General features: G+C 37.6%; 2 protein-coding genes across 6 annotated transcripts in view; one reads left to right on the top strand and one right to left on the bottom strand.

Moving 5' to 3' along the window:
* The first annotated feature begins 53 nt into the window (after nt 1-53).
* AIMP2 (aaRS-interacting multifunctional protein 2) lies at nt 54-3,131 on the top strand. 2 transcript variants are annotated; one of them, XM_043418121.1, is made up of 3 exons: nt 54-405; nt 1,098-1,425; nt 1,778-3,131. In XM_043418121.1, exons 1-3 carry the CDS (start codon nt 223-225, stop codon nt 2,149-2,151), a joined length of 885 nt encoding a protein of 294 aa, XP_043274056.1. In that variant the 5' UTR covers nt 54-222; the 3' UTR covers nt 2,152-3,131. The 2 variants fall into 2 exon arrangements, with proteins under 2 accessions (XP_043274056.1, XP_043274057.1); XM_043418122.1 differs by having other exon boundaries at nt 58-387.
* sdk (sidekick cell adhesion molecule) overlaps nt 2,166-17,600 on the bottom strand; it is a 31,904-nt gene continuing 16,469 nt past the window's right edge. The window contains exons 2-28 of one of the 4 annotated variants that reach the window (XM_043418117.1): nt 17,248-17,343; nt 16,153-16,332; nt 15,445-15,832; nt 15,055-15,263; nt 14,677-14,827; nt 14,401-14,528; nt 14,112-14,222; nt 13,388-13,507; nt 12,987-13,142; nt 12,765-12,891; nt 12,294-12,595; nt 11,976-12,161; nt 11,560-11,865; nt 11,052-11,378; nt 10,277-10,938; nt 9,643-10,171; nt 9,142-9,538; nt 8,715-8,911; nt 8,304-8,500; nt 7,921-8,160; nt 7,450-7,789; nt 7,031-7,309; nt 6,676-6,696; nt 5,976-6,133; nt 5,470-5,632; nt 4,947-5,275; nt 2,166-4,800 (exon numbers count right to left, since the gene is read on the bottom strand). In XM_043418117.1, coding sequence (XP_043274052.1) covers nt 4,558-4,800; nt 4,947-5,275; nt 5,470-5,632; nt 5,976-6,133; nt 6,676-6,696; nt 7,031-7,309; nt 7,450-7,789; nt 7,921-8,160; nt 8,304-8,500; nt 8,715-8,911; nt 9,142-9,538; nt 9,643-10,171; nt 10,277-10,938; nt 11,052-11,378; nt 11,560-11,865; nt 11,976-12,161; nt 12,294-12,595; nt 12,765-12,891; nt 12,987-13,142; nt 13,388-13,507; nt 14,112-14,222; nt 14,401-14,528; nt 14,677-14,827; nt 15,055-15,263; nt 15,445-15,832; nt 16,153-16,332; nt 17,248-17,343 — 6,542 coding nt within the window. In that variant the 3' untranslated portion in view covers nt 2,166-4,557. The remainder of the gene's footprint in view (nt 4,801-4,946; nt 5,276-5,469; nt 5,633-5,975; nt 6,134-6,675; nt 6,697-7,030; nt 7,310-7,449; nt 7,790-7,920; nt 8,161-8,303; nt 8,501-8,714; nt 8,912-9,141; nt 9,539-9,642; nt 10,172-10,276; nt 10,939-11,051; nt 11,379-11,559; nt 11,866-11,975; nt 12,162-12,293; nt 12,596-12,764; nt 12,892-12,986; nt 13,143-13,387; nt 13,508-14,111; nt 14,223-14,400; nt 14,529-14,676; nt 14,828-15,054; nt 15,264-15,444; nt 15,833-16,152; nt 16,333-17,247; nt 17,344-17,600) is intronic. The other 3 variants (XM_043418118.1, XM_043418119.1, XM_043418120.1) reach the window with 3 other exon arrangements.

Raw genomic sequence — 17,600 nt, 5'->3', positions numbered from 1 at the left:
TGACTATGCAGTCTCAAATCCATTACTGTTGTTATTATCGTTGGTGCAATCAAATTTGCGCGTGCGCAGCAACAGCCGGTTTTTAAATGGCCGACTAACAATGATACTGTGTCGGAATTAAGAAAAAAACGAGTCTACGAATTTCACGCGATCGTGCGATCAGAGGCGTACAAGGGAAACAGACGTTTTGAGTGTTAAGAGCGTAATAGAAATATAGGAAAAATGAACGGTGAAACGATGTACACATTGAAACCTTTGATCGCATCGAATCTCATGACGACAAATAAAAATAATTGTATGTACGAGATGAAAAATATTCATGAAATATGTTCGGGCGACAACCATGCGTCCAAATTTTGCAACAACGTCACGGATATACCAGAGCAGGTTATCAACTTTTTAAAGGTTTTTTCTTTATCATATACGTTCTACGTAATCGTGTTTACAAAACGTGTTCATTAACAAATTGAAACCATAGAGTTTTTTTTTCTTCATTACTTACGATAAATAGTTGAACCGATGAAAGTTGAAAAATTTTCTCAGCTGCTTTGGTGCATGATGACTCCTCCCAAAAATTTTCACAACCACTAATCACGATCGACCGGAGAATATGGTTCTTGCCGTGGTTTGATCGATCTTTCTCTTAACCCCCCCAAATTTTTTTTTTCAATCATGCAACACTCACTATGAAACTTCATTCACTAATCGACATCCCTGCAAATGTCGAAAAAAATATCAACGAAAAAGACGAAACGAGAGACGATTTCGATCGTGTGCACGAATCACGAATAAATAACTGTCTCCCAACGTTATGTGCGTGCGTGTCGTGACGTGTGGATTTTTCGTGATGAAAAATCAAAGTACGAAATTCAAAATTGCCATCGTTCTGAAGTGCATTCTTGTTAAATTTACAATATTTACAATCTGTTGAGAAATTTTCGATATCGCTTTTGGAACACTTAATTCATGACTTGAAAAAAAATATTGTCAAAAGATGAAGTTTCTAAAAATAAATAATATTCGACTTCAGGAATTTAAAATTGAAATTCACCTTTGAAATAAATACATTTTGGTATTAACAGTAGCATTGATTTCAGAATCCTCTGCCAGAAGTTGCGGTTCTCGAAGCAAGACAAGGAAAGATTTTGGCTCAGTTGGCTCAGCTCAAAGAAACAGTTTTGTGTCTTTGCAATGTTCTCAAATTTCAAAAAGCACAAAATCCAACTGTTGTTAATTTGATTATTAAAGCAAATCCAGAAAAGCCCTGTTGGACAATCCTGGGACTCCACAAAATATGGCTTGGTGTGAATTTTAATATCAAATCTTATAGACATTCGGATACTCGAGGAACGATTCCTGAATTCACAGTACGTGGTAAAAGGGCATTTCACGACACTGTGAATGTTACTTTGATATGGAAAAATGGTAAAAATTTTTGAAAATTAATTTCGATAGCTGTAATGAGTTTCTCATTTTTTTCCTGATCGGATCTCAATTGACTTCAATGAAATAAAAAGCAATATCTGAGCTTTCTATAGTCTCGCAATAGTGCATGCCGCAAGGACTTTAGTGAAAATACAGTTTAGCAGGGTCCTCAGGATTAATTTATCTTTGAATAATATGAGTATTTATATAAAGTATGCAGACTGTAACTAGGAATATCAAAAACAAATCCATTCAATATTATTTCAAACTTTAATGAATCCACTAAGATTCTGTTCAATTGAACGACCCGAATAATAAAACAAAGATTAACACAAAATAATGTTTATTTCAGTCGAGGATACCGAAATAATTCTTCCAGGAGTTCACAGTTACCCACTGGTAGGCGAATCGAATTTGCTTCGTTATTTGGAGCGACAACTGTCGACAGTAAATAGTGAAAAATTGGCAAACAAAAAAGAGTTCAGCAGGACCGACAATCTTTTGGATTTGTCATATCGTTTGAACTACGATTCGCCAAAAGAAATGCAATCGACGTTGTCAGAGTTGAGTGAAAAATTGGGTAATAGAAATTGGTTCTCGACTGGAGAACGACCAGGAACCGTTGACGTAGCCCTTTGGTCTGCGGTAAAGCGAACGTCATTGAAAAAAATTCATTCTGGTCTGACTTCTTGGTTCGAACGATGTGAAAATACTTTTTTGAAATAATTTAAACACTGTTGTTTTCGTTTTGTCATAAAATTTCGTAAATTTTTATTAAATGGATAACGTGTATCGAAAAAAACACCTCTTTCTATTTTGAGTGTATAAATGCAACCTCCGATCTGGTTACTCTGCAGAATACCGTTTTCCTCTTCCTGCTTCGTATATTGCCTACGTAGTTATACTAGTTTTAAACAATGCGATGAAAAAAAAAAAAAAAAAAAAAAAAAACGAATTTGAACTAAAAGGGATTGATTGGCAGTGTTTTATGGGCTATCACTCATGTGACTTCCGTGGTACTATATTGTAATGTATATACGCAAATACATTTAAATACTTGTAAGTTTGCATTTGAAGTGTCTTCGAGATGGACAAAATCTCATTTCACATTAACAATCAATTCATTTATCGATATTAATTTTTCCTAGTTGAACATCGAAAACTCCACATGAGACTCCTAGTTGAGAGTTTTTTTTTTTCCCCCAACAGTTATAGAAATATTCTCAACTACATTTACGCTTTGGGAAATTGAGTTTCATCCATCTCTCATGATTTACAGCGCTGCACAGTATTTTGCTTTTCGTGTTCTTAACGAGATAATTATATCTGCATCTTTATGAAATGAGATTTCATAATTATAAACGATTGCCACGTTTCAGACTAATTCAGAGATGTGTAGATATAAAAATTTCGTTCGAAGAAAAACGAGTTTTATTATTTATTATCGATTTCTAAATGATTTTGAAAAATAATGCAGGGATTTAAGCACATTCGTTCAGATCTGTTGGAAATAAGTTTTTGCTCATCTCTGATATGTAGTACTGCCTAAAGTAAAAAAAAGCCGATGGAATTGCTCGTTCATAATGGTAGAAAAATTGTAGGACTTATTGAATCGCTCATTATCGATAAATGTTCTTTGACATTTTTATCGGTGTATAAAATTGTTTCCGTGTCTTTGTAAAACATTGGATATTCAAGTAATACAATATCAGCCTTTTTCACTATTACCCTTAAATTGGTCCTAGATAATATTAATTATGATATTTAAAATTAACTTTATCCGAAGAAAAGACATATTATTATCTTGTTTTTCTTTTCATTCTCCTTAACCAGCTGCTCGTAAATTGCATCGTTCATATTTATTTTTGCTTAATGTTTTTTATCATATTTACAGTCTTCCTATTAAGCAAAACTATTGAAGATTTTTTTCGCAGCTGTGCCTAATTTATTTATGTTTCAATAAAGGCCCTATAATTTTATATTACTATGGATTATTCATCCAATTGATCGATCTACCTACGCGTTCGAAACTAACGAGTAGTAATTTAATACAAAAAAAAAATACCTTTATCACATGTAACGAAATCGAATGTCACAGTCTCTCGAGTCCTACGACTGCGGCTATCTTTTTGTTACAGTTACAATATTTTCATGCTTATTTATATAATTTTATATATATATATATATATATATATATATTTATGATATTATGCTATTAGAGCGAGAAAGATCGATATGATAGGACTTTGTTCGTGATATCTCGGAGGACTTGAATGATAAATAAGGAGATCGTCTTGGGGTGGCACATGTTAAAAGAGAAAAAAAAATACATTTCGTCATTAAGATCGAAAGAATCGCTAAAGAAAACGAATTTACTCCACACACTTAATTTCGACACGACTTGTAGTTGTCCAGAAGACATTTAGAATAGTACAAAATCGTCTTTGACGATTTTGTAAATTGACGTTAGTTGTAATTTCCATGGAATATATTTGTTATTTGGTCGAATATATTCTGAAAATTCCTCGATTATCTTTACAAGTTAAGGATTTTTCAGAATGTTCGACTCTGAATTTTTTTGCTCAAACAAAACATTTGAACGAAGATTCTAAATGTCTATTGAAGATGGAAAAACATAAAAGAATTGTGAAGCAAATTCTGGGCTTCGAAGTATGAAATTCGACTGTGAAATGTCCCTTAAAAACTATTATTTTTGTATTCTCTCCGAGATAATGCGCGGAGACTCAGAAAAAAAAGAAAAAAAATTACGTAAAGTCTTCGTCGTGATATGAGAGACGTCTGTCTCATAGTCTACGTAAAGCTCTTTATATTAAAAAAAATCTAGTCCAGCATATCAGCACAGCTACGTGACTAAACAGAAAACTGGTAATTTTCTATTATCGCCTGTCGTTTCTTTTTTTTCATCCACGAACTTACGTTCTTATATAAATAAAATATGTAGCCAAAGATTTATATCACAATATTGTTGAAGATGCTGTAAGCCTTTAAGTATTTATAACTTTTTTCCTCTTCCGCAATGAGCGTTTGTCGATGTAAGGAAAAAATAATTGTATAAAAACGTGAGGGTAGTTGTTAGCACGTAATAAAAGTCGCCATAATTTGTTTAAACGATCATACGAACGACGAGAAACCCGGTAGCGGAGCTCTCGACCTCGCCATATTGTTCATTATTATTTGTCCACCGTTTAGGCTCACAACTGCACTTCCCTCTGGTTCCGAATCCGTGTACGAGGAATAATTTCTCACGGGTTTTTGTCGCTTCCACGATTGTCTCAGTGAATCATTTACATTTGCGTAGTGATTAACGAACGAGTGCGGATCCGATTGAACACTTTCGTTTTCGCTCTCAGAACCCTGAAAATAAAACATAATCCAATGAATATATGAAGAATAAAATTTCAATAGATCAACGCACTAAATGAAATGTCAAAATGAGTGACCAATTCGACTTAGAGGGAGCATGTCTACAATGAAAACGGTTTCCATCGGTCAGAAATTACCTGTGAATCTGTAGAGCTGATTTCTGATGGTTTCTCTGTAACACTGCTATCATCGGGATTTTCGTCGTAGCCTTTCAGGCTCTCCTCGTCGCTGTGATAAGCGACCGAGGCTGGTGACGGTCTTGGCGGTGATTTACCGAGCATCGCAGGCGGTGGTGGATGCATTGATTTCCGGCCAAGTGTATTTTTCTTCCCCAACGTTCCACACGCGCTTCCAATATTCATGGCACCGTTCCCCGTTTGTCTAGATCTGTAAAGCTCTAAATCTGACTCTTGACGATCATCAATGTCCATAGCCATTGACTCTTCCAAAGTTTTTTGCGCCTCTTCTGTAACAGGAAAAGCAGAATTGCGGCATTTACAGAACATTATATTCCAGAAGACGAAGTTTTCATTTAATTTTCACGATGATTCCTTGATATTTCGATTCGTCGAAACACGTTTGAAGAGCAAGAATATTGAAATATAAATTAATCACTTGACGAAAATAAAGTAAAAATTTGGTAATTATACCGGAACTTACGTTTGTACTTGTAACTCTTGCTCTTGACGCACAAAATTGCGATAACCATTATTATGATAACTATCGAGGATGCGGCGAGCGTGACCATGAACCATGTTTGACGGTAGAAAGGTCTGTACTGAAGATACGCATACTCGAGATACAATTTCGAGGGCGTCAGCACCTGTGGAATCGATTACAATAGAAAATTTCATTTTTTAACGAGAAGCAATTGTTTATGATAATAAATAATGGAAGATTTTGAAGTTCAATTAAGTTAATGAATGTTGACTCTATAATTAGGGGGTTGGAAAGCATCGAATTGCGATGCTCGTTCGAAAATCAAGTATTCATGTTTATCTCGTGGGAAAAGTCTACTTTAATCTAGAGTCGCGGCAGCGACTCTGAGACAAGTACATTTATAAGATATGACGAGTTGCTGCCAGAGACTCTTTACCGGAGCGATAGCGTTTCCAATTGTTTTCGAAAATTTTCCTTATTTTCTGCACACATAAAAATCAACTTACCGTATCCTTGGAATAAATCGGGTAACTTATGCCATAACGATTATACGATATGACCCGAAATAGATAAGAGGTCGAAGGCAGTAAATTCTGATATGAAACGGAGAATTCGGTTAAAGGACCATTGCTGGATTTGAAAATCGTCTGCCATCGACTATCATCTAAAGTAGGAACAAAAGAAAAAAAAACTCATTATTCACCGATTAAAAGAAAGTGTAACTCTTCTAATACTTTAGGGAGGGTCACAGGGACTGTCAACAGTTTCTACAGAATTGTTATGGCACTCATAAAAACACACTCTTGTATTCAATGATCGATTCTATTTTTGTTTCATCGTCCAATAAAATACAAATCGTTATTACGGAACACGTGGGGGTGTTTTTGCTATATGGTTAATAGGATTTTCTAATCAAACTCTTTGTATTCGTTATACAAATTTGTAGACGGAATTTCATGCTTTTATCTACACAGTAAAAAAAGGAACTTTAGTGATTGAATATCTTGTACTTATTCTCGTCGATTTCCTTTACAAGTGGATTTAAAAAAAATTATGTTACACGTGAGAAGAGATATTTTTATCATTTTTTTACTGTGTAATGTAAATGGTACACGAAGGATTGTTGGTTATTACTTATATTACAAGGGGAGACCTAAATGGCAAATTTCATGTTTTTCAGCATATTTGGGGCTTATTGAAACTTACGATGCTGCCAATCTTCCATTGCTGTTTTCGTTTATATGAAAAGATAATATGTTGGATGTTTATATTTAGAAAACGCACAGAGAAAGAGAGTGATAGAGAGGAGGAAAAAAATGTACTTTAAGGTGATTAACAACGTTTGCTCTACTAACTTGGTTTTCTTCAATATATTCAAATTTCAAAGTTTTTCTCATCCTTTCAATATTTGTGAAAATATTTGTATTTTAGACAGGAAAATCGGAAGTTGATATTCCAAAATTGTTAATAGCTGCCAAAAATGTTCGGTCACCTCTGAGTACACATTTGTTTTTTTTACACAAGTCGACAATCTTCTGTAGTGTTTTTTTCTATTGCTCACCTTTGCGTCGAGTTTCGAAATAATATCCCAACAGCGGCCCTTTTCCAGAAGCTCCGTTTTTCCAACGAAGATCAACATTGGAAACGGTTTTAGTAACGACTAGATCGGTTGGTGCCATTGGCGATCCTTCCTGGGGTCCGGTCGTCACATTCCCGGATATTGATGGACCAAAATCAATCGTTTGTGCTCTGACCATGAACGTATAAGTAACCTCTTCCTCGAGTGGTTGTACGAGCAAACTCGATTCCGTCACTTTTTGTTTAACTTGCTTGCTAAAACCTTTTGAGAACAAAAAAACGATTGAATGGAAACTTCGTGATAGTTTTGAATATTTTCTATGAAAACGGACAATGTTTTTTGCAGAATTGAAGAATTTTTTAAGCCTTATTTATTCGATAAAATGAAAATAAAAAACTCACGATCATTTTGCTCTGCAGTTTCGTAAGTGACGATATAACCGACGATTTCCCCATTTCGTAATTTTGGTGGTTCCCAAGAAACTCTCATGCTGGTCATAGTAATCTCATTGAATTTAAGATCAAAGGGAGGTCCAGGAAGATCTTGTTTTGTACGAACGGTAATAGGTGGCGATCGGGGGCCATCACCGGCTGGATTAAAAGCCAAAACTTGTATTTTGTATTCGGTATATTTGTCAAGGAAAACAAGGCTGTGAGTCAGGTACGAGGCGGGTACAACTTCAATCTCCTCTTCCTGCTTCTTTTCTAGAGGTTGAGGCGAATCCGTCACGAGATAAAAAATCTGCAGATGAAAATAAATGTAGTATGCAGATTGAATAACAAAACTTTTTTAAATTTCTGCTAAAAGAGTAAGAAGAATATTAAAATTTCGGAAGATTTCTCAGAACTCAAGCAATATTTTTTTTCGCCTACCTTATAACCGAGCAGATCCCCGTTTTGCATATTAGCTTGTGGCGGTTTCCATTTCAAATGAACTTCCGTGGAGGAAATCGGTTTTGCCTCAACGTTCTGTGGCTCACCGGTCGGCACAGCTTCGCCAACGTAAACCGTCACCGGCGGACTTGGCGGTCCGTCACCCTCCGAGTTGAATGGTAGAACGACAATTTCGTAATTTCTGTCCTCCATCAAGTCGCTCAGTATCATTTTAGTTTCCTGCACATTTGTTTATGTCACATTCGGTATCGTAATAATCGAAACATCGTGAAATGATTGATTTGCTTTTCATGACTGTTATTCAGAAGTCCATCAAAATTATGCTTATAATCGCTCTATTTTATTGGAGACGTTTTACATACCTTAATTCCAAATACTTCTTGTTTAGGAGTTGCCTGAAGTGCCGTTGGAAAATCAGAAACTGGTTGATAAACAACCCGATAACCGCCAGTTTCGTGATCTCCGCTCCAGTGAATTTCCTCAATCATGTCCCAGTGAACCTCGACGCTCGTCGTTGTTATAGGTACGACCTTTAAACCGCTGACTCCTCGTGACGGTGCTGAAAAACCCAATCGATCCGGAATAAGCAAAAATCAAAGTAAAGGCTGGTAGTATTTTTAGACGATGTTCCTTTCTGACGTTCGTGGAAAAATTCTTTGTGGAAATTACAGAGTACGCGTTTTCATATTACCCATACTGCTACGACATTAAAGATTATTATACATTTTAGCGATTTCTCGGCTTTAGATTTGAATGATCGTGTGAAATCGAACCTGCTGGAAGTGTCTGAACTTGTGCAGACTCGGCGCTCCAATCCGAAGGTCCAATATCATTGGTGGCTTGAATCCTAAATTGATAGAACGTGAATGGCTTCAAATTGCTGACTGTGTGGGACGTGAGCGATGGATCGAGATGTTCGGGTATTGTTTGAAAGGGACCTGAATTTTCGGATTGTTGGACGGTGTAGTAACTGCAACGTGAAAAAATGAGTGTCAGGAAAAATTGAAACACTAATATGCCAGTTATGCGGTCGCGTTTGCTGCTCAGCCAAAAAATGAACATGTTCATATATTTTTGTTACAAATTTGGATACTCCGAACTCGTTGATAATTTCACAGATACTAAAAAAGTCGATCACTCTGAAAGTAAGCAAAAAATCTTCAGCAATGTCGATGAAAAAAACGAATTTTTCTGGCTTACCGGAGAGGAGCGGATCCATCTCTACCCGGTGTCCAACTGAACGTAATTTGGCGACTCTGGACTTGTGATCTGCTCACTTGTGGTAACGACGGTGGTTGAGGCTTTTCCCGATTATTGGTCGTTAAAACAAGGCCGTAAGCTGTTTTGCCCCATCCGAGTCTCGTTCTCGCAGTCACGGAAAACATATAATATTTTTCGGGTTCCAGGCCCGTCGCGGTGAAAGTTCTGTCCGAAGCTTCTAGTTCTTTCGAGAACTGCGTCTCTTGACTGCTGTTCAAGTGAAACATTACTTTGTAACGTAAAATCTCGCCGTTCGGGTCTTCCGGAGTATCCCAAATTATTCGGGCAGTTGAAAAGCTGACGTCTGGAAATGAGACATTTGAGGGTGGTCCCGGAGCTGGAAATGAAATTGTTGAACAATTAGAAAAATATACGAAAAACCATTTTCCAGATATTATCCAAAAAAAGTAGATATTCAAAGTAATCAATAACCAAACTTACTGTCATCAAAAGTTTGAACCCGAATAGGCGGAACGCTGAGAGCTCCGTCGCCGAGTCGCGTGTATGCCAAAACTTGTACATGATATTGGACAAATTTTCGTAATTCTGTGAGAGTCGTAGTGAAAGTCGTATTTTTCGGAATGTTTTTGTACTGGTACGGTGATCTATCTGCACCATAATAAACTTTGAACCCTTCGATTTGTCCATTTTGATGATGCACAGGTACGTCGCCCCATTTGACAAGAATCGTGGTTGAAGAAGTTGCATTTGCTTCAACATTGGCCGGGCCAACGGAAGGAACGGATTCTCTTGTTCTTTCAATCGCCTTTGGACTCGGCCTCGACGAACCAACGTCGTTATAAGCTTGCATCACGATTTCGTACAATGCAAATTCTTTCATTTCTTCAAGAACGTACGAATTTGCTGTGTGATCATCGATGCTCACGCTTTTTGAAATATTCGTTCTTACTTCCGTGTACGTCACGTTGTAACCACGAGGATTTCCATACCACTCGATTTGTTGCAATGGCTGAAAAATAAATTTTTAAGTAAATATATTAATAGCTCAAAATAAAACTGATAAATTATGGAAAATCGAGAGTAAGAAGAGAAAAAGATCTAAAATGAAACTTACAATCCATCGAACCCTGAGTTCGGTGGCGCTCATGGCCCGTACAGTAACGTTTCTGGGCGGATGAGAAGGCGGCGCTTGAATAGTTTGGAATTCTTTAGTTGGTTCGGAAGGATTCGACGCTCCGACGACGTTATTGGCAATTAATCGTAATTTGTATTCCATGAATGGAATTAAACCAGTGACGGTGATGGTGCTAGCATCGGGATCGGAAACTTCATAGATGTTGTACCAGGTCGTATTGCGTTTAGTTTGTGCTTGCACGGACCATTTAACGATGGAAGAATTGCCATCAAATCCGGGAGTAAATTGCAAAACGACAGAAAAAGCGTCGATGTTCGAGAGTGCCAATTTCGTTGGTGGCTCTGGCAAAACTGGTTCAACTCCCGATTGGATGGTCGCGAACCGGGATTTTCCTGGGCCTACCGAAGTCCAAGCGACAACTTCAAATTTGTAATGGGTCGTTGCTTGCAAATCTTCCACTTTGCACGAGAGTACGTCTTGCGTCATATTTTTTACTCTTAAAGAATCCGGCGTGTCCTTTATCATGTATTTGAGTTGATACATCATTAAAACCCCGTTAATCTCGTTCGGAGGATTCCACTTTACGGTGAGAGCGCGGTCGCTTATGTCGTCGAATTGAAGATTTTCTACTTCGTCTGGAACTAAAGTTTAAATGGAAAAAAAAATTATGTATTTTCATTCGTAAGCTTTTGATATTTCATAGTCAGATGAATATTAGTTCGCTGTTCTTTAAAAAAAAAAACGATTGACCCACCGTCTTCGCTCGTACGAATCTGAATCGGACTGCTCCGTTCTCCATCTCCGGGATCAGTGAAACAGAGAACTGTGATGTTATAGAAGGTGAATTTTTTTAACCCCGTTATAACAGCGCTCTGTTCGGCGAGTGGATCGAAAAGGCTCGGTGGCACGGTCATCGATTTGAATTCGTTGCTTTCCGTGAAGTTACCACCCGTCCAAGCTTGTAGCTTGTAACCCTGATTTATGCCATTTATTTTCTGAGGATTCGGTGGTTTCCACCACACCTTAACGGCGGTTGAGTTTATCGCTTCCACACGAACATTTGTCGGCGGAGCCTCAGGAACTGAAAAAATTAATTTTTTATTACAATATCCAATTTAAATGATAGAAAACGCAGTCGGAGCACATTAGTTTTCATTAAAATAAGAATTTTAAATGTACGTTTGATACAGGAAACTCAAAAAAAGAAATATTTGTACGAAACTGAAACGGGATTTTTCCATCCAGGAAAAAACAATCATTACCTCCTTCTTTCGTTTTGATTTTGAGCTCTTCCGTAAAGGCCCCGACACCCTTGTCGTTATAGGCAGCAATTTGTACAACGTAATCCTTCCATGTTATCAGATCTGATATAAGATAATTCTTTTGTGCTTCGTTTGTTATGTTTTGGGTTGTCCATGGACTGACATTGTAACCGCGTAAGCGATATCGCAATATGTAACCCAATATGTGACCGTTCCGATGTTCCTCAAGTGGCAATTGCCACTGTGTTATTATCTCAGAAGACGAACGTGCCGAACCAACGAAACCAAGAGGCGGTCCGGAAGGAGCTGGACGATTAACGAATAATTTAGTATCAGATGACAATTCAACCGCAAGCAAGAACATTCGTGTTCAAATGATTGAAATTTCGAGTTGTTTTTCCGTCGGTTAAACTTACGTTCTTGTGGTAACACGACGACATTACTGGGATCCGATGGTGGTCCTTCTCCGACACTGTTAACAGCAGTTATTCGAAATTGGTAGGCCGCAGCTGCCTTCAAATCGCTCAACAAACACCATTTCTCTTCGGCTGAGACATTGTTGTTTTCTCTTGCCCAATTGGACAGAGGATCCGGTATTGGACCTGCGGACGCCAGAATTAGCTACGTCAAAACTTGATATTCGAAATATCATTGGAATCAGTGCAAAACGATTTTTATATTTATTCTTCGACGGTTTTTCTCCACTGGAACAAATAAAAATAAATAAATTTTACCCAATTCAGGCACTTCGCGTCTTTCGACGATGAATTTTTCCGTAGGACTATTGCCGTCAAAACCAGGCACCCAACTGACGTTTATCGTTCTTGGCGAAATAGACTCAACGCGAACGGCTTTGACGTTTATCGGCGCGAACGGCAATTCGATTACGCTGAGCCTAGCAGTTCTCGTCTCATTTCCACCTGGAGAAATAACTGAGCACGCATATTCGCCAACGTCGGAAGCACGCACCGCTACTATTTCCAGTGCACCATCGTGTCGCATTTTTACCCGTTGGCTCGCCTGAGTATTAATCACCCTGAAAATTATAACACAGATTGATTGTGGTTGATAATCACAATTCTTTTTTCATCAAATTTTTCTTTTAAGATCGAAATAACACCAAGTTTGCCAAAATATGTTCAAATGATGATCATAAATGCGAAAAATATCGTCATTTATTGATGAAATTGGAGAATAAAACTCACTGGGAATTATACAGCCATACAATGTCGTACGGTACGCTAGGATCGTTGGAGATTTTGCACTGAAGTTCAGCGGTGTGTCCGAGAAGAACAGAAGTGTCGGTCGGAGGTCGAATTATTTGTGTTCTCACTGTGAGGGTAATTGAAATAGAATTAACATTGAAAAGATGGGAGAAAACATTTGGTAACGACTAATTGATTTGATTTTTTTTCTATTTCGCTTACCCACGACGGTCAGATATGCCGAGGCATTCACCGTGCCAGCTTCGTTCGCGCGTACGCATGTATATTTTCCAGCGTCGTTTGGTTTTACTGCTGCGATCAAAAGATCTCCTGTCTCGAGCAATTGGACTCGTCCGGCTATTTCGACGAAGTTGTTGTCTGCGGAAAAAAATTAGAAAACGTTTGCCGAACGAAAATTTGAAGCGAGTGAAATTGGATAAAGATTCTCATGCTTTACACACTTTCGGACTTAGACTTTTTCATATTCTCAGAGGAATACATTGAGTAAAAAAAAATGATTACAATGATTACTTTAGAATAATACTAAATTTGAGTAGAATTGAACTGAAATTGATTTGAATTCAGCTCAGATTGAATAATGCGAAGGATTCAATTCAAATTACCATTATAAATCCAAGTGGTGTTGGGAATCGGTGCTGCGATAGCTCGGCAGTTGATGGTGGCATCCTTGCCATCGAGGATAGTGATATTGCTCGGTGGGGTTTCAATAACGGGTACGGAAGCTGAAAACAATGCGTCGTTAATTTTGAATTATTTTCATCAATTTACCATCATGCAGCGAGCTCTAAAAAACAATATCACATATTTCTATATCTCTGAAGTAAAAAACTAGAAAACAAATGTAATCTAAAACAACAAAATAAAAAAAAAAAAATGAAGAAAGCTCGTCGATTGTACTGGCAAGTCACAAAATTGTCGTCAGTGTGCACCGTTGTGATATTTCGCAGTCGTCATAGCAGGAAACACGGATAAATACCGATAAACTGAATAATCGCCGTTGATAAATAAACCACTGGATAAAAAACATTCAACCAAACTCGCAAACTTTCATTCCACAAATCAAATCTCCACCGCTGATAAATCGTTGGAAATTCCTAATCACCAATAATTACAGTAAAAAAACGTAAGCAATACTAAAAATGTGTGTGGAATAATGTCAAGCATTTTTGTGCCTTATATGAAAAAAAAAAAAAAAACCAATACATGTAGCATAGAGAGAATAAAAATAAAAATGGTGATAAAATCTATGAAAATGAAATAAAAAAACTAAACTATCGTGAAATTTACACTTTGGGAAAGTTTTTTTTGGCTTATTATTTTCCTTACTCTCCGGATATTGAAAGAACTTTAAGCGGCCGTCGGATTGGCGAGCTCGGACTACGTTGTAGCCGGCTGCCCTTCGCGCCACCCTTTTCCTCACGACGTCGTTTACTTCCGCTGTTCCCATACAAAAATATTAGCGTGTTAAACCCCCGAAAGGACACTTCTTTCACGTAAAACGTTTCAGAATTAGACGATAATATTAAATCGTCTTTTTTCTCTTATTTCCTAAATAATAAAATGAAGAATCATACGTTTCGTTGAATAAAATATTGAGCGAATAACGAATTCATACTTTTAGCTTTCAGCCAAGTGTAGCTCGACGCTTCACCCGCGTCGTTCGAAGCAAGACATTGGAACATTCCCGAAAATTCCATCGTCAGTCTCCTAACCGTTAGTGAACCATCTTCTTCCATGTCCAATCTGTAGGAAAGGTCAAATCAATTTCTTTCGAGTCTCAGAACGTGAAAAATATTATCACGAGCGATTAATTTTGAACAATCAAAGTTTTTCAAGCCCAAAAAAATTCAAATCTTTCACTAAAATGTGAAAATAATTTTGGGTTTCTCACTTGTTGCCCAGAAGATGATCGACCGGCTCGGCGTTGAAGAACCAACTGATTTTTGGGGTTGGAACACCCACAGCATCGCAGGGTAAATTGACCATAGATCCATAATCACTGTGAGTTTCTCGTTTAAGTTCGTTCACGAACGTCGGTTTTTCTATTGTCATTTTGGAAATTGAATTAGATTAGAAGAATAGTTGACTATAAATTGAATACAAATTTTTATGGAGGAATAAAAAAAATTGAGATGCAATTTTCTTCTGGATTTATAAAAAAAATTCGTAAATTGAAATGATGCACGAATGTTTTTAATTCTGTTGTGGAACGAAAGCTTATCGAAGCGAGAAAAAAAAGAATGGAAACGAAGCGAATGTTGATACTCACCGAAGACATCGATTTTGGCACTAGCATTAACACTTGGATAACCTCCACCGAGTAAATCAACCTGGCAAGTGTAGACGCCGGTGTAAGTGAGATTGGCCGATATGAGGGCGAGAGTCCTGTTCCAAGAGTCATTGAAGCTGTAAACTATCCGAGCGTTTTCGATTGGTATGCCATCTTTGGTCCAAATTGTTCGCAGTTCGTGGAGCGATCTGTAAAAAAGTCATTGACGCATTCTCAATTAAGATGAAATTTCAAAGTAGTTTATCAAGAAAATAAACAAAATTTTTATTATCTTTTGCTATTCGTTTTCTATCTTTAAAGTTTTTTTTTGCCTGTCATCATAAAATATCGATCGTTATTCGTCGTTCGGGTAAAAGATAAGTGATTTACCTTGCATTAGCGATACAATCCAAATACGTGACTGGTTGATCTTTGATAATTTGCATATCTCGAGGCTCGACGATGATCGAAGGTGCAACCTCGTAATTCGGATCGCCGGTGACCCGTAGATTGAAAATTGGGCTGTTCTCCTCTTTGCCGATTTGAGTATTCGTGGCGCGAGCTCTGTAAGGACGTGCATCTTTTTCCGAGACATTGAGTATTAAAAGTTTGTGATGACTCGTTGCGTATTGAATCTCGTAAGGGATTGGACCGTCGAGCGTCGACCACGTTACGTCCGGTGTCGGGTCACTCTCGATTGGCGGCAGCTCCAATATCGCTGCGCTTCCGGATTGCACAATAACCTCGATATCCGTTAAATTTTCGAAAACTCCCATATCTGGAAACGAATATTATTCATAAATTTGTTTAAACTATTTTATTCTTTCATAAAAACGATTCCGAATTTAAATTTTGACATGTCGAAATGGCTGATTATCAGTAAAGCTGATAACGATTAGAATGACAAATTATTCGACAAATTTCAAACCATTTAGGAATATCAATATCGTGAACTCGACTGGTTTTGTAAAACAAACAAAAATTATTTGTAAGTGTCTCGGATTTGGGACTTGATAAACGTAAAAATTTTGATTCAAATAATTAATGTTGGTAAAAATGCAAAACAACGATACGAATAATTAATGAAACGGTACTCACAAGCCACGGAAAACGTGACCCTCTCGCTGAAAATCGATCCAACGTCGTTCGTAGCTACGCAATAATAAACACCCGCGTCTTTGCGACGAGGGCTTTGAATGCGCCAAAAAGTATCGGAAGTGAGCTCGTTGCTCAATGGCACACCGTCCTTGAACCATCTGTATTTTGGTTGTGGGTAGCCTATGAAACAAATCGCAATAAAATAATAAACAATTGCAAAACATTTTTTCTTCATTTTGCGAAAATTTATCAATCACTTTTCATGGACGACGATTAATGAAAGTTTGCATTTCTAGCAAGTTCATTGTTCGCGGAACTCTCCTCGTGTAGAACAAGATTGCTCATATATCTGTTCGTCGAGGTTATTTATGAGTTTTTTCTTTATTTTTTTTCGATACAAGCACCTCGCTGTACTGTACTTATTGTCGCAGAGGGTCACGATATCGCGTTACGAGACTTGATGTATAAGCCGTTCCAAGTCGAATCAATTCAACGATTCGACATTCCCTGCATTTCGCTTCCAGTCTCGAGGCTCCTCGGAGTGTAATTTTTCATTTTCAATTCCGCTTGAGACACTCAATTTTCGCAATCATTCCTAACATTTCCAGTAAAAAAAGGCATCAAAAACACGTGAGAGTTTTTTAAATATCGTCGAGAGTTTTAAAAAACCCGAAGGCATCGAGACTTTGGAAAAAAAAATCAAAATTTCAGTACAACGAAGATATTTTGATCGATTACGACAGAAGAAGCACCGAAATAATCGAAAATTGCGATGTTTTCATAGTTAGAGATAAAAATAAGGAAAATACAGTCGAGATTCGGTGAAATTTGGCAAATTTCGGAAAGCATCGACGGCTTGATAGACGATCAAACCCGAATTTATATCCACTCGGAGTACAACGGCCCATATGCGTGCATATATCGAACAGCAAACTTTATGGCTTCATCTGGCCACTCTTCACATCCCACTATCGTCGACGTTATTCGATATTTCACGAGAAACTTTCGTCGCTAGCCACCTGCACGGCGATATCGTCGTCTTTGGTTATACGTGAAAAAAGGGACGAAAAAAGTGAAGGTCCAATCACAACTTACCTCTGGCCATGCATTGTAGAATTTTTGTTCGATTTTCTATCAGGATATTGCTCACTCCGGATGGCTGAGTGATGAATCGCGGCTCTTGGAGAGTGACTGAAAAACAAAAGAAAATAAAAATGTCAATAAATTTTGAGCTTCCTCGAAGCAACAGTCCTCCAAACATTGAATTCACCAAATACGATGATAATTTTTACTTTTTCATGTTGTTAAAAAGAACAACCGAAAAAACACTAACGGACGAGAATAATTCGTTCGAGGAGGTGGAAGAGGAACGATCCGAATCTCGTAAGCTTTCCGAGGCTCTGACCTTCGTGAGGGGATCGATAATTATATCCTCGTGAATCCTTTCT

The sequence above is a fragment of the Venturia canescens genome, chromosome 4 (assembly GCF_019457755.1).
Source record: "Venturia canescens isolate UGA chromosome 4, ASM1945775v1, whole genome shotgun sequence".
In the NCBI taxonomy this organism is placed as follows: Eukaryota; Metazoa; Arthropoda; class Insecta; order Hymenoptera; family Ichneumonidae; genus Venturia; species Venturia canescens.
The sequence above is the reverse complement of the archived record's forward strand: the minus strand, read 5'-3'. Positions and strand labels throughout refer to the sequence as shown.